This window comes from Passer domesticus, chromosome Z, assembly GCF_036417665.1.
Source record: "Passer domesticus isolate bPasDom1 chromosome Z, bPasDom1.hap1, whole genome shotgun sequence".
Taxonomy (NCBI): Eukaryota; Metazoa; Chordata; class Aves; order Passeriformes; family Passeridae; genus Passer; species Passer domesticus.
Window position 1 is genome coordinate 65,223,436 of NC_087512.1, and position 13,808 is coordinate 65,237,243.

General features: G+C 37.2%; 1 protein-coding gene across 2 annotated transcripts in view; it reads left to right on the forward strand.

Annotated features, from left to right (window-relative positions):
- HSD17B4 (hydroxysteroid 17-beta dehydrogenase 4) overlaps positions 1–9,078 on the forward strand; it is a 63,269-nt gene extending 54,191 nt beyond the window's left edge. For both annotated transcript variants that reach the window (XM_064402820.1, XM_064402821.1), the window contains exons 23-24: positions 6,596–6,723; positions 8,661–9,078. In XM_064402820.1, coding sequence (XP_064258890.1) covers positions 6,596–6,723; positions 8,661–8,750 — 218 coding nt within the window. In that variant the 3' untranslated portion in view covers positions 8,751–9,078. The remainder of the gene's footprint in view (positions 1–6,595; positions 6,724–8,660) is intronic.
- The last annotated feature ends 4,730 nt before the right edge of the window (positions 9,079–13,808 follow it).

The window sequence follows — 13,808 nt, forward strand, 5'->3', positions numbered from 1 at the left end:
GATCTTCGGTGTACAAGAATTGTAAATAATTTTTTCAAATGTTATGCTGCTAGATTAGATCAATTATGAATTATCTTGCTGTCTCTTCTGAGTAAAATTGCCATTTGGGAGGGTCAATCCCATGATATACACGGCTACAAGAAAGCAAAAATGAAATTAAAATTAATTCACAATTTGGTTCACATATTACATACTATTTCAGTGTATGGTCAAAATTATTGACAAGTTATCACTGAAACAACTATTATGAGGAGGAATATTATTTTGGCTGATTTTTTTGTTTTGTTTTAAGCTATCACTTGATGTATATGATCTATCTTTTTTTCAGGCCTCTTTGTAAGGGCCTCCTAGGCCTTTACAAACAGTGTTTCTGGTTCTTTTGGGCTACCTGATAGGTCTCTTTCTCTTATTTAAATGGATATAAAGTTGTTCTCTCTTGTGTTTTAATGTTCTGACTTGTCACTTTTACACAGCTTTGTGCTGTTGTGATAAGTGCAGCAGTTGACAGTGCTGGAAACAATCTGGGCCCTGCAGCCCATTGCTCCCTTACGCAATTGTTGTAGCTCCTGCATTTTCTGCTAATGTCCTTCAGCCTCTTCAGATCTGGAAAGGAAGCAGATGAGAGAAGGCAGCAGCCACAGCATGAGTGCTGTGTCCATTTCTGGGCCCCTCAGTTCAGGAATGACATTGAGGTGCTGGAGCGTGTTCAGAGAGGGGCAGTGGAGCTGGGAAAGGGTCTGGAGCACAACTCCTGTGAGGAGCAGCTGTGGGAGCTGGGTGTGCTTATCCCGGTGAAAAAGAAGCTCAGTGGGGACCTTATCACTCCCTACAACTGCCTGCAAAGAGGTTGTCGCCAAGTGAGGGTCAGTCTCTTCTCCCAGGCAAGAAATCACAGGACTAGCAAAAATGGACCTCAATCATGGGGTGTTGATGTTGGACATCAGGGAAAGAATGGGCTGTCCAGGCAAGTGCTGGGGGTCACTATTCCTGAAGTGTTCAGGAAATAACTGAGTGTGGCACTCAGTACCATGGTCTAGTTGTCAAGGTATTGATCAGTTAAAACTTGGACGCAGTGATTTCAGAGATCTTTTACAACCTTAATGATTCTCTGGTTCTGTGAAATTTGTTCTTGTGTATGCAATCAATGTGATATTTTTCAAACTCTAAGGAAATAAAAAGTTATTTTATTTTACTATATTTACATTTATTTCTAGTGTTCTAACTGCAACTGTGACTGTTCTAACTGCAGGTATGTGTGATCTCTACTTTCTGCAGTAAACCAGGATTTTTAAAAGTAAAGTGAAATTTGTGAATGGAATGTGGCTTTTGTTGGTACAGAGAGACATCTTTATGGAGGAACTAGTATTATAACACTAGTCTGTTTAGCAGTGTCCTTTCCTTCTATGTAGTTCTCTGTGGATGGTGTGAAGCCATGAAGAGGTGTAGAGCAATTGATTGTGCACTCAGGATGTGAAATTTTGGGCAGCTCATCTGCTGTGTAAACTATGCTGAACTGTAATCCCTGACAACTGGCCTTAATTAGTGGTATTTCTGTGGAAAAAAAAAAAAAAGCTGTTCTAATTCAAGAGGGTGCTGAAAATTCTTTTAAAAAAGATAAAGCAAGTATCAATACCTCAGAAATAAGTGTAGTGGTACTGAAACTACCTTCACTCTTTAACAAAAAACTTAATTGCTAACGTACCTCAGCTTTTTCGATTTTGCTTCATTACCTAAAGCATGCTTTGCTCTCTCCTGTATATTGTTGTATTACTATACAACAATACCCTTTTTTCAGGGATTATAAAGTATTAATTTTTTTTTTTAGAGTTAAGGTTTCACTTAACTTTACTTTCCATAGAGAAAAGGTAATGCTGTTGAGATCTGTTGGCTGATAGTCAATGGCACTCCAGAACAGTATTCAGAAGAGTTTACCCATTTGTTGCTTTTCTTCATGTTTCTGAAGTTAGTGCTGAAGGCAGGAGATGTTTCTGTTCCTTTCCAGTTCTCAGAAGAATAAAACTTTGTTATGAGAACTGGGAAGAAATTGTTGCCTGTAGTTGGTTGTGAACAGCTGATAAATTAAAGGTGAAATTGCTCAATAATTTATGATGCAATATGACTTCAGGCAATGAAGAGTGGGTAATACTTGTTTTTATTTGGTTAGTGGTTGAGTCTTGTATTGTCCTTACTTATCCACTGTAAAGCAGAATAAAACTCAAATCGAAATAAAAAAATCTGACTGTTAATGTTTTTCTCCTAGAAAGAGTAAGGCACTCTTCAAAGTCAAAATAAAAGTCTTACCCCAAATATTAGGGTTTTAGGTTTTTGGCAACCTGCTATAAAATGTCAGTGTCTACTGTTTTATCTAGTGTTTTGACTCCTATATATGTGAATTTTCTCCTATTTTTATCTCATCTCTGTCAACAGCATTTTTTTGATGATAATAATGAATAGATTTTTAATTATTGTAGTATAACACCTATATATTGAAGAAAGAGCAAAAATTTCAAGGAAAACTAGCATTTCATTCTCTTGAACTTCTTGATTCTACTTTTCTGCCAGATGTGTAACGGAATGTTACACAGTTACAAAAGGATGCTCTCTCTGGTCATTGGAAGGCTAGGATTTTTCTGTTTTGATGCTTGGCACCTGTTCTGGCATTCAGCTTATTTCTTTCATTGCTAGTTTATCCACTAGCTGGTACTCTAGTTTAGTCTCAGTTGTCTTTTCAGTATTCTAGACTAGGTATAGGTCAGGAGGGAAGAAAGTGGATTGTGTGTGTTTTGACTCCTTCTGTTTGCTTTTTTTGCCCTGCAAAAAATTGAATGAGCAAGTTTCTGTGCTAGTTTTTCATTCTTTATAAGTGGGGAGTTACTTTCCTTCTCTAAATACTAATATCTCATATATTTTGGATCACTCTTTCTCCACAGTGGTACCTTTTTTTTTTTCCCCCACTACTTGCATTAGAGAGGTCAGCTCTCATTTATGATGAAGCCTAGGAAAAGGGATGGATCAAGTAACGATAATTCTATTGTTCGGTCTCCATGTTTTTGTAGAAAAGACAGTTTTGCTGTCAGAGTGCTTTGCTTTTGTGGCTGTTTAGTTTTTTTAAATGTTTTTCTTCCTTATCAAAAATCTTAATATTATTTAAAAATAATCTAGAGGAAGTGGAAGTAACCTTTTTGACATTTTTGGGAAAAGAATGTACCACTAGATTGGTCCTTTAAAAAAGGACCAAATAATTAAAATAAATTTTTTTTCTTAGAATTTCTAGTAACTAGTAAGGATTAATTTGAGGTGGGATTAAGGATTTGAGGTGATCAGCTTGAGCTTGGTACCCAGCAAGGTTATGGAGCAGACCATCTTGATTGTGATCACTCATCTGGGAACCAAGGTGCCAGGATCACAGCCAGCATGGGTGTAGAAAAGGCAAGTCCTGCCTGGTCAACCTGGTCTCCTTTTATGACCAGGTGATGCACTTCAGCAAAGCCTTTGGTACTGTGTCCCACAGAATTCTCCTCGGAAAGCTGGCAGTCCACAGCTTGTACAGTCACAATGTTTGCTGGGTAAAAAACTGGCTGGATGTCTGGGGAGTGGTGGAGCCAGTCACAAGTGATGCTCCCCAAGGCTCAGTATTGGGGCCAGTCCTGTTTAATATCTTTAATTCATTGTTGTTGGTCTGGATGAGGGAATTGAGTGTCCCCTCAGTCCGTTCACAGATGACATCAGTTTGGGTGCAAGTATTGATCTACTGGAAGGTAGAAAAGTTCTGCAGAGGGATCTGGGCAGGTTGGATCAATTGGCTAAGGCCCACTGGATGAGGGTCAAGTGCCAGGTCTGGCCATTGTGTTACAACATCCCCAGGCAATGCCACAGGCTGGGCAGAGTGGCTGGAAAGCTGCAAGTGGAAATGTATCTGAGGGTTTTAGGTGACAACTGGCTGAACATGAGCTAGTGTATGCCCAGGTAGTCGGGAAGGCCAGTGGCATCCTGGCCTGTATCAGCAATAGTGTGGCCAGCAGGAGCAGGGCAGTGACTGTCCCCCTGTACTGGGCCCTGGTGAGGTCAAACAGCACCTCAAGTGCTGTTTTGGGCACCCCACAAGAAAGACTTTGAGGTGCTGGAGCGAGTCCAGAGAAGGGCAATGGAGCTGGGGAAGGGTCTGGAACACAAGTCCTATGAGAAGCAGCTGAGGGAGCTGGGGATGCTTAGCCTGGAGAAAAGGAGGCTCAGAGGAGACCTTGCTGCTCTGTACAGCTGCCTGGAAGGAGGCTGTGGCCAGGTGGGTGGTGGCTTTTCTTGCTGCTCTAGGACAGGACAACCAGCGACAGGACAAGAAGAAATATCCGCAATCTGTGGCATGTTGAACATCAGGAGAAATTTCTTCACGGAGAGGGTGGAGTCACCATCCCTGGAAATGTTCAAGAAACTGCTGTATGTGGCATTTAGTGCTGTGGTCTAGTTGTTTAGTTGGTCTAGTTGTTAGTGGGTCTTTTCCAACCTTAATCATTGAGTGATTCTGTAAACATGAAAGATTTACCTTGATTATGGGTGCCATCATTGTGCAGTGTTAAAGGTGTGGTTGTGATTTGAGAGGTTAGTATTAACTGTACCTACTGATGGTAAAATGACGATCTTGGGATTTGGCTAGGAAATGCAGAAGAACAAGGACTGTAATAATGTTAAGTGATATCTTAATGTACGACCATGTAACAATTGTTAATGCTGTACTATATTTAAAATAAAACTTAAGGGTTGTGAGAATTTTTCTGAGTCATTAGACCTGTTTAATTGTTTTTGTCATCTAAACCTGATACTGATGGGACTGATGTATCAGTATTATCAATAATATCAGTATTATCTTTTCACCCAGTACTTAGTGAAGAAGGAGAAGTTGTGTCTTGGGAGACGGTATGTCAGGCTTTCAGTATCTAAGTCACTTCTGGAGTGGTGTAGGAATGGTGGTGGGACAGGAAAAAAAAAATTAATGTCAGCAGAATTAAGTATAAAGAGCGAATCCTAAGGTCCAGAAGTAGTTCAAAACAGTTGGTTAGGAACTGCAGGCATCCTAGACACCATGTCTGTGTCTTGTGAATTAATCTCTTGTGCTTGCTGTCCTTGCTGTTTGTCTCAAAAGGAGCAGTTTGGCTACGCTGGAATGGTGCTTAACATTATCAGCATTTGGGTAGAGGTGTATTTTAAAAGCGCATAGACAGTTAGGCCTGGTATCCACTCTCAGACTTTAGTTAGTGTGTGTGGCTTGCATTTCATGATTCAGTAGATTTTTTTTTAATTTTTGTTTTCCTAATAATAGTCTGTGCCTGCATAACCTACAGGAGCAATGTTAAAGGCTCAGGTATGTCAGATCATATAATAGCTGTTTTGGGTCACAAGGATGTTGTTATACAGCCCCTACCCACAAACACAAATATACAGGTAATTCATCTGATGCTCAGTAACCTTTTTTAATTTCTTCCCATATTCCTTGAAGTTAGTCATATGCATTAAATCTGTTCCAGGATTTATAATTTACCTTGAAATCAACTGGAAAATAATAATCCAATATGTCACTTTTCACTGAGCAATGTTATATACTTAAGTCCCCTTCTAATTCTGTGGTAAGTGGATAAATATTGCTTAAAGCAGATTTCAGAAAATGAAATATTTAAATAGAGTAAAGCTACTCCCAGTCTCTACAGTTCCCCTTACCCTGTCAAAAAAATATTTGTAAAAAAGTTGCACATAAAATAGCTTATGCAGAAATAAAGCTCCATTTTAAGGCAAGGGCCTTAAAATCTGTCCATGAAGAGCAACCGTCATCCATGATTCTGTAATTAGAGATGCCATGCTGTTATAGAAATATCCACATGAATAATGTGTAGGGTGGGTGCGTGATGGATCAAGAGGCAAAGGTGTAAAGGAAAGACAGGAATTTGCAGAGTCTGAGAATGACTCAGCAGAGCACATCCTGTCAAAATACTTTTCTAAACAAATGACACAATACCTGATAGTGTTAGCTTTGTAGTAGATTATTTTGGCAGGTCATTTGGCGTGGGTAAAGAACACTGTGAAGCTACAGACACTTGGAGGAATTTTTGTCTTTCCAGGAGAGAAAGACAGATAATTGGCAAGGCTTTAAACACTCCTTGCATGAAGCAGAATAGGCTATATTGTGTTGCCTGGGGGACAGACCAGGGAAAATGCAGTAGTGTGTTTGAACACCACTATATTTGCTTTGTCTGACTACAGGATGCTGGTTTTGAACTTTAGAGGTTTATTACTAACTTGGATGTTTTTGCAGTGAGTGCACTAATTAATACCTTGTGCATCTTCAGTGTGATTCGAAAGTAGATTTTACCATCGCTGCAAGAATTTTGAAGTCCTTGCTGTAAACACCCTCCCCTTCAGTACAGGAATAATTTTTTATTTTCTTTCACTGGTGAAGAAGAATTATACTTCAATTATTTTCTAAGTAGCCGATGGCTGATAGTTTAGATTGGCTGCTTTATAATAATAGGTAAGGCAAGTACTGTTCTGAAGCTTGAAAGTTTTACCTTTACTTTGAAATTAAACTGTCTTTGCTCTTGCTTCTCAGCAATTGACTTAAAGAATGGCTCTGGAGCAGTGTATCAAGGACCTGCCAGAAATTCTGCTGATACTACCTTCACTCTCTCGGATGAGGATTTTATGGATGTGGTACAACAAAAGATCAATCCCCAAAAGGTAAGGCCTGGGAGTCGCAGACATACTCTCATGTATATAGACATATTATTTGCCTTACATCAAGGTGTGGTTCATGACTGTTTGCGTTCTGAAATCCTAAACCCTGGGATGTTTTGACAGTGGAGACCAGAGTCAGATGAGGTATAAGCACATCAGTATCTTATACTGAATTAGCCAGAAAGTGTGAGGGAGCGTTTATGCCATCTTTATTATTTTAAGACTAAGATAACCACAAAGGGCTAAAGCAGGGTCCTGGTAACACCAGGGTTGTGGGTTCAATACCAATATGGCGCATTCACTTCAAAGTTGGACTGGATTATCTTTCTGCGTCCCTTCAACTTAGACTATACTTTGATTCTGTGACATAAAGCCTGGCAGTGCAAAGTTAGGAGTTTGTTTACATCCTGATACTTCACAATATACAATTTGCCAGCTTAGATCTGTCAGTTTGATCATTCAGGCTGTTTTGATTGTCATTTTGCAGGAAGTTGATGTTTGTTGCAGTGGTTTGATTTATTGCTAGTAGTGCAGCTCAGAGAAATGTCAAGACAATGCATACATGTAGATGGTCAAAATTCACCTAAACTGGGATATTTTTCAGGGAAGTAAAGATTTAAGGAAGGTCTGTAATCTGGGTCTGCACTTTTAGCTTCTTGGAGTAATCAACTGCTTAAAACGACTAATTGTACTAATAAAAATGCCTTGTGTAAAAGTAAATTAAACTGTCACAAATTTAATATGTCAGCTTACGGATTAAAGCTTGAGCAAATTAAAACTTTAATTAAGCTCATCATATATCAGACAGTTCCTTTTCTTTGATCCCAAGCAGAAGTTGTTGGAGACTTTGATTATAAATTGGAGACTAATGATTACAGTGAATGTTTTTTATAACATTACACTTGAGTAAAATCCTTTGTGACCTTCTGTTTGCAGCAGGCATAAAGTATAAACAAACAAGATGTTGGTGTGTAATCATCAGAATGCTAAAGAACAGTTATTGCAATGCAGGAACATCATCTACGTTTAGGCATTTGTGTTTCGTTTGAGTTTCTGTGAAGTTTTTCATCTAAAGAAACTCAAAGCATCTATTCAAATTCTTTTCTTCTGGCTCTCTCTATTCTTTATTTGAATGTATTTCAAGCTAATGGAACTATGCAAAAGAACATTTAAGGAACTTAAGAAAGGCTTTCAGACTGCAAAGACGTAGCAAAGCAAAACTAGTTTTAAAAAATTACGAACTAGATTGAAACAGCTCTTTGAAGTAGGGAGAATAAAAATGTAATATACCAGCACTGAAATGAAAATACTGATTGATTTATGACTTGCAAATGCAACAAAATCTTGCCTATTTCCTGTTTGTGGTAATATGCTATGTACAAAACCATTTCATTTCTTTGGCATATATGTGTAATGTATTGTGCAAGTTTGTGTTTGTTATGAATTTGAGTGTGTTGCTTACATTTTCATTAGGTCTTTGATTTTCATTATATATCCTTTTCATTCCATTTTCTCATTTATTATAATGATACATGGATATTTGTAGTGTGAAGGGATGATGCTGGGAGCTTTATTTTTTGTGCCCTGCTGAAGTTTTGCCATCAGATTCTGTGATGGCATTTGTCCTACAGTTGGAGAAATGCTCTGTGCTATATATGGAAAGATGACACTGAAGTTGCTTTATGTATTTTATTTGATTTTTTCCATTGAGTGACAGAGTTGGTCTTGTCTGGACTATACATGTAATCTGATTCTGGATGATATTAGAATTGAACAGTTTCTTTAAATTAATGATAATCATTAAGCATTGTGCACTGAAGGCTTTCTTCTGAGTGCTGAACAACCATTCTTTGGCTTCTTTTTTTGTTCTATGACTCTTTGGTTTGTGAGTAAACAGTTGAATACATGTTTTCCCCCTGCCCCTTCTGTTTTTTTTTTAGGCATTCTTTTCTGGTAAACTAAAAGTGAAGGGGAACATCATGCTGAGCCAGAAACTGGAAATGATCCTGAAAGACTATGCCAAACTCTGAGCTGCTTGATCATCTACCACAGCAGTGAAGAACTGTAGAAGACAGAAACTTACATAGTTCAGAAGCAATGATTTGCAGACTAGTTAACATCAATGTACTGATTCATTATACTGCTAATACACAAGCTGATTTAATTGCTGTAGACAGAAGTTACGAAATGAAAATACCGTTTCTATTGTCCTTTTTAGTTTCTGAGCAATGGTAGAGAATCATACTTTTCTGATTGTGCATCTTTATCTAAATAAAATGTATTTAGTTCTTACAAAGAAGCATATATTTCTATGTTAATTCTGAAGAAAATTAAACCAATATACTTCATTAAAATCTCCTTTTATGTGTCTGTCAGTCTTCATTCATCTTGTCTTAGATAAACTCAACTTCTATGAGTCTGTCTGGTTTATTATTCAAATGAATGGTTTTTGTCTCAAGCTCTCATGATTCTGTCAAAATAAGTGGAAGATGGAAATAAATTCCATTTATTTACATTGTGTCATTATGTGGGGTTTTTTTTCTGCACCAGAAAAAACCTCTTGGAACTTTGGAATCCATATTGCCATTTTCATATGTTACTCTTGTAAATCACAAAGTGGTTAATGTTTATTCTCTAGGGGAAGCTTTTTCATGTGAGAGCCATTAACACTGCACCAAAGTCCATCACTAGAGTCAAACTGTTCTTCATGTAAATTCATCCTCACAAGCACCGGCATCATGGCAGCAGGGAAAGGTGGAACTGAATTCCTCATTTTGAACCTATGGCCAGAACTGAGTTAGCATCTCTAGCCATATGTATTCCTAAAGAAAGTATGCCCTTAATCACCGATTGTCACATGAACACCTGGAAATTTGATTTCATCAAAGTTACGAACATTTTGCATTCTCAGTTATCTTTTTTTTTTCACCTTCAGACCTGTACTGTGTTGTTACTTTTTGGAGATGGAAGAATCCAGGCTATCTGAGGCTTTTCTTCTTGATCAGAGAATCTTTTAGAAGATGAAATTTTTCATTATTTGGGTTGTTTTTTGTCCCAAAACTGGAGGGTACTTCCATTCCCTGACTTTGTGAGCAGACTATGGCCATTAAAGAGCCTTGTGGGGCTGCAGATGAGCTTGACAGTTTGAGAATAAATTGTACTCGTTCTAATCCTAAGTCATATTCTCAACAAAATTATTTTTTCACAGCTGTACTCTCAGCCATGCTTTGGTTCAGGTGGAGAAACATGAAGTATGTTGACAAGTATCTCATGTAATTCACATCATGAATCGATGGGAAACAGAGCAAGTAAGAAGTTTGCCATCTTAAAGAGGCCATCAAGTAGAAATTATGGAAGAAATGGGAAGAAATGTCCTTTTACCACTTACTATTTACTTTTTACACAGCAGTCGTTTTCATATATAATACAACTTAATAATTGCATGTACTTCCCAGCTTCTATTTGTCAAGTAGGTTTGTGTCAAATAGGTAAAGGTATCTTCTATTAGTTTCTCTGAAGAAATTGTATGAGAAAGAGAGATTGATTTCAGCTTTGTAATTTTATGCATGAACCTGGTATATCAAAACCCCCATTTTTTTACATTACATACATATTTTCTGCCTGTATATCTATATATATTGCCATAAAACTACAAGTGTTAAAGAAAAAGGAACTGTGAGTAACTAACTGTGAGACTAGGAAAGCAATTACCAAATCATCCATATAAGAATATGGTATTTGTTGTAAGTTACATGGTCTTGATAATTCCCAACAGGTGTTATTTTTTTTTCTCAACCCCATAAATAGTCTGAAATCTGAAAGTACTGCTTCACAATGAAAGAACAGAGTTCCAATAAGCTTTTTTTTCTTTCCTCTGTTTAAGTGCGAAGCAAAACTGTTCAGATGGGGGAAATTGGTAATACTGAAATCTGTTGCGATTTAACAGGTTGAAGATTACTAAAGAACATAATTTTACTAAATGTCTTGGAACGTGTTGGTTGAGAAAGAAAGATTTATAGCTACTCTTGTAATTTCTACCCTGCATAGTTTCAGCTGGACAGAAATCTTTACTCTGGCTTCAGCTTTCTCCTGCACAGTGAATAGGTCATATATGTTAACTTTGAGTGGAACAGAAAGTCCTGTTCTTCCTTTTGCTTCCCATACCCAAGCTACTTGAACACATCCCTCAGGATTGTGATAAACTTTTTTAGGCGTATAATTGAGGTGTTTAATTATTTAATCTGTTTTATGGCTTCAGTAGTCACTATTGATTTTTTTGGCATGTTGATTTTATTTCTGGTCCAGTATATTTACCTTGAGAATATTTTAATGAGCTGATGCTAATTATAACTTGATCTGCTGCAGGTAGGTTAGTTTGCTGTGTTGAATATATACATGATGTGGTTTGGAAATTTTCTTTTGTTTTCTTTTCTTTTTTTTTTCTTTTGTTTTCTTCCTAGTACTTGGAAACCTGTTTATGGTTACTGGCTTTTAGGAGCAGTATTCTAAAGAACAAGTAGTAAATTCAGTGTTTTTATGAGAATCCATGGACAGAAATGTTGGCCGGTTTGGAAGGTGGTTGCTCAAGTGTGGATGATTGTCAGCTGCTTTCATCTAGAACAGTCTTCCTGTTTCAGGGTATTGTGTGTTCAAACCTTTCAATGTCTCTTTTGCCTGGAGTGGTTTTGGAGACCTTTCTCGTAATATCCCTGCAAAAATACCTCTGTAGTAGCAGGTCCTAAAGATGTGCAACAGCAAAACATCCTTTTCTTTCAGGATAGCTGCTTCCTTGAATATTCTTTCTTTGCAGCAAAGAGTTCCCTGCATTGCAAAGCCATACTTGTTTACCAAGCAGCTCAGATAATTCTGCAGTGAGACTGCAAAATTTAGGAGAAAATGATGAGGCTTTTGCAAGCATTTTAGCAGTAAGATTCTTTGCAGTGTGTATAATCTCTTTAATGTACAGTAGAAGATTATCTGTCCTTAATTACCATATGTGCCTTAGTGTTTTGATTAATAGTGTGAAAAAGGTGATGTCTGGACGTGAACATAAAGTCTGGACATCAGATTTCCTGACACTGACATGAGAATTCAGTTATTCATCTTTTTGGAATAACTGAGTAACTGCTACACGTGGCATAGTATCATTTTATTTCTCTTTTCCCTTCTCCTTACACTCATTACAGTCTTCCTGGTGGCTTGCAATCCTCCAAAAAGTAAATTGTGGTTCCACTGACATATGTCCTCTTCAGTCATTTATGGGTTTTCTAATTGAAGGACAAGTTCATTAATAATGCATGGGGAAAGTTTATGCTTTCTAGTTGGTGGAATTGTTCTTAATAAGTTTGTTTCAGAGGAGTTCAATACACCTTCCAGCTACCATCAATAATTACAGTTAACAGTTCTTTAAAAGTTGACAAGTGCATTCATATTTGGAGAATATTAAAATGAGTAAAAGTGGGGAGGGACAGAGGCCTGAGAGAGTTGTATACTTGAGCAACTTCAGGCAGAGGAACTTGGATATTGTCTCCTCTGAAGCTCCCTTTGAGGAGCTCACTCCTGATGTTTTTTTATTCTGTTTCATTGGGCAGTATTCCCTGTAAAAGGTTCTTTATCAGTCAGGAGTTACTTTGTTAAATTAAAAAGCTTTATGAAATGGAAGGATTCAGTGATATAATAAAGTATTCTAAGTTGGATAAACAGGCATTTAAATATAGTTTAGCATAATTTCTTTTAAAAGAAAAGACTCTCTAATATAATGCAGTATACCCCAACAGAAGTTGATGTTGCTAAAGTTATGTCTTCTATTTCCTTCCACAATGCTTGGGGGCAGAGTAGCATTGAGAAGGTGATGACTTTGTTTTCACATAACACAGCCTCCTTATAGCATGAACAAAAATCTTGCTTAAGCCAGGAGAAAAAGAAATATTAGTATCTCCACATTCCTGCTATGTTTTTTTAAATTCTACTTCAGTTGGTGCAGATATCTTCCTACTTGTGTGAGAATGAGTTCTCCACAATTCATCTGCAGTAAGAAATTTTGTCCTTTAGGCCGTTGCTGTTTCTTCAGCAGACTGACCTAAAAAGCACCAGACATCAGCAGATATGAAGTCAATGAGGAAAAATTAGACTATGAATGTGGTTTCATTTAGATGACTTCAATACTATCCTCATGATATAACTCAAATTTTTAATCTGTCTAAAAATCAGTTAACTGAACTGGCATGATAGGATCTTAGATGAGTGGGCAGGCTGAGCTCTGAGAGGTGCATCTGTTTGTGTCTCTCAGTGAATACTATCAACGTTCCCATTGTCTGCTAACTTAAATCATGTATTGAAAGGTCTCTGGTCTCAAAGATAGAATCAAGCAAGGTATAATAATATGTGAAATTCTCTGAATTATATGATACGTGCATCTCTCTAAGAGCCATTTTAGAATACTAATTTCCTTATATTTCCCTATGCTACATTTGCCCTGATGATGTCAAGTGCCTTTTTTCCACTGGAATCAAAAATCACATAAGCTGAAAGAACAATTGAGAATATCATATTTGAATAAATATATCATTTAGGTTAAGATTAATTGTTTCTGAATTTCTAATTATAGAAGCATATAATCTCATACAATCTTAAAATAGCTTTTAAAAAATATCAGCAAGTTGGTGTATGGAATTAATAATTTCTTTTTAACCAGTTCTTCCTCTTTCCTTTTTCCTGCCTGTACTCTTCCTGCATTTTATTTTGCCAGTTACCTTGTGAAGGCATGTCAGAAGAAGTATGAACATAGGTTAATGTAGCAGTCAGTAGTTTGTGAAGATTTGGATTTGGAATGGGAAAGAAGAACCCAACCTAGATTTAATCTGGATCTCAGTCAATGTCATGACAAGTCAAGCTGCCATAAAAGTCTTACAGTTATGATTCCAGCACTACCATGAACTAAGTAAAAAAAAGGGAATAAGTAGACGTGAGTTTGTGTTCCTATCTCAGTTTGCATTTCTAACTGCAGCCCACGCAAAAAAGTAATGTAAATGCTGAAAAAATAATGTAAATGCTAAAAAAACAAGTGTAGTGAGTTGTTAAGGTTTCAT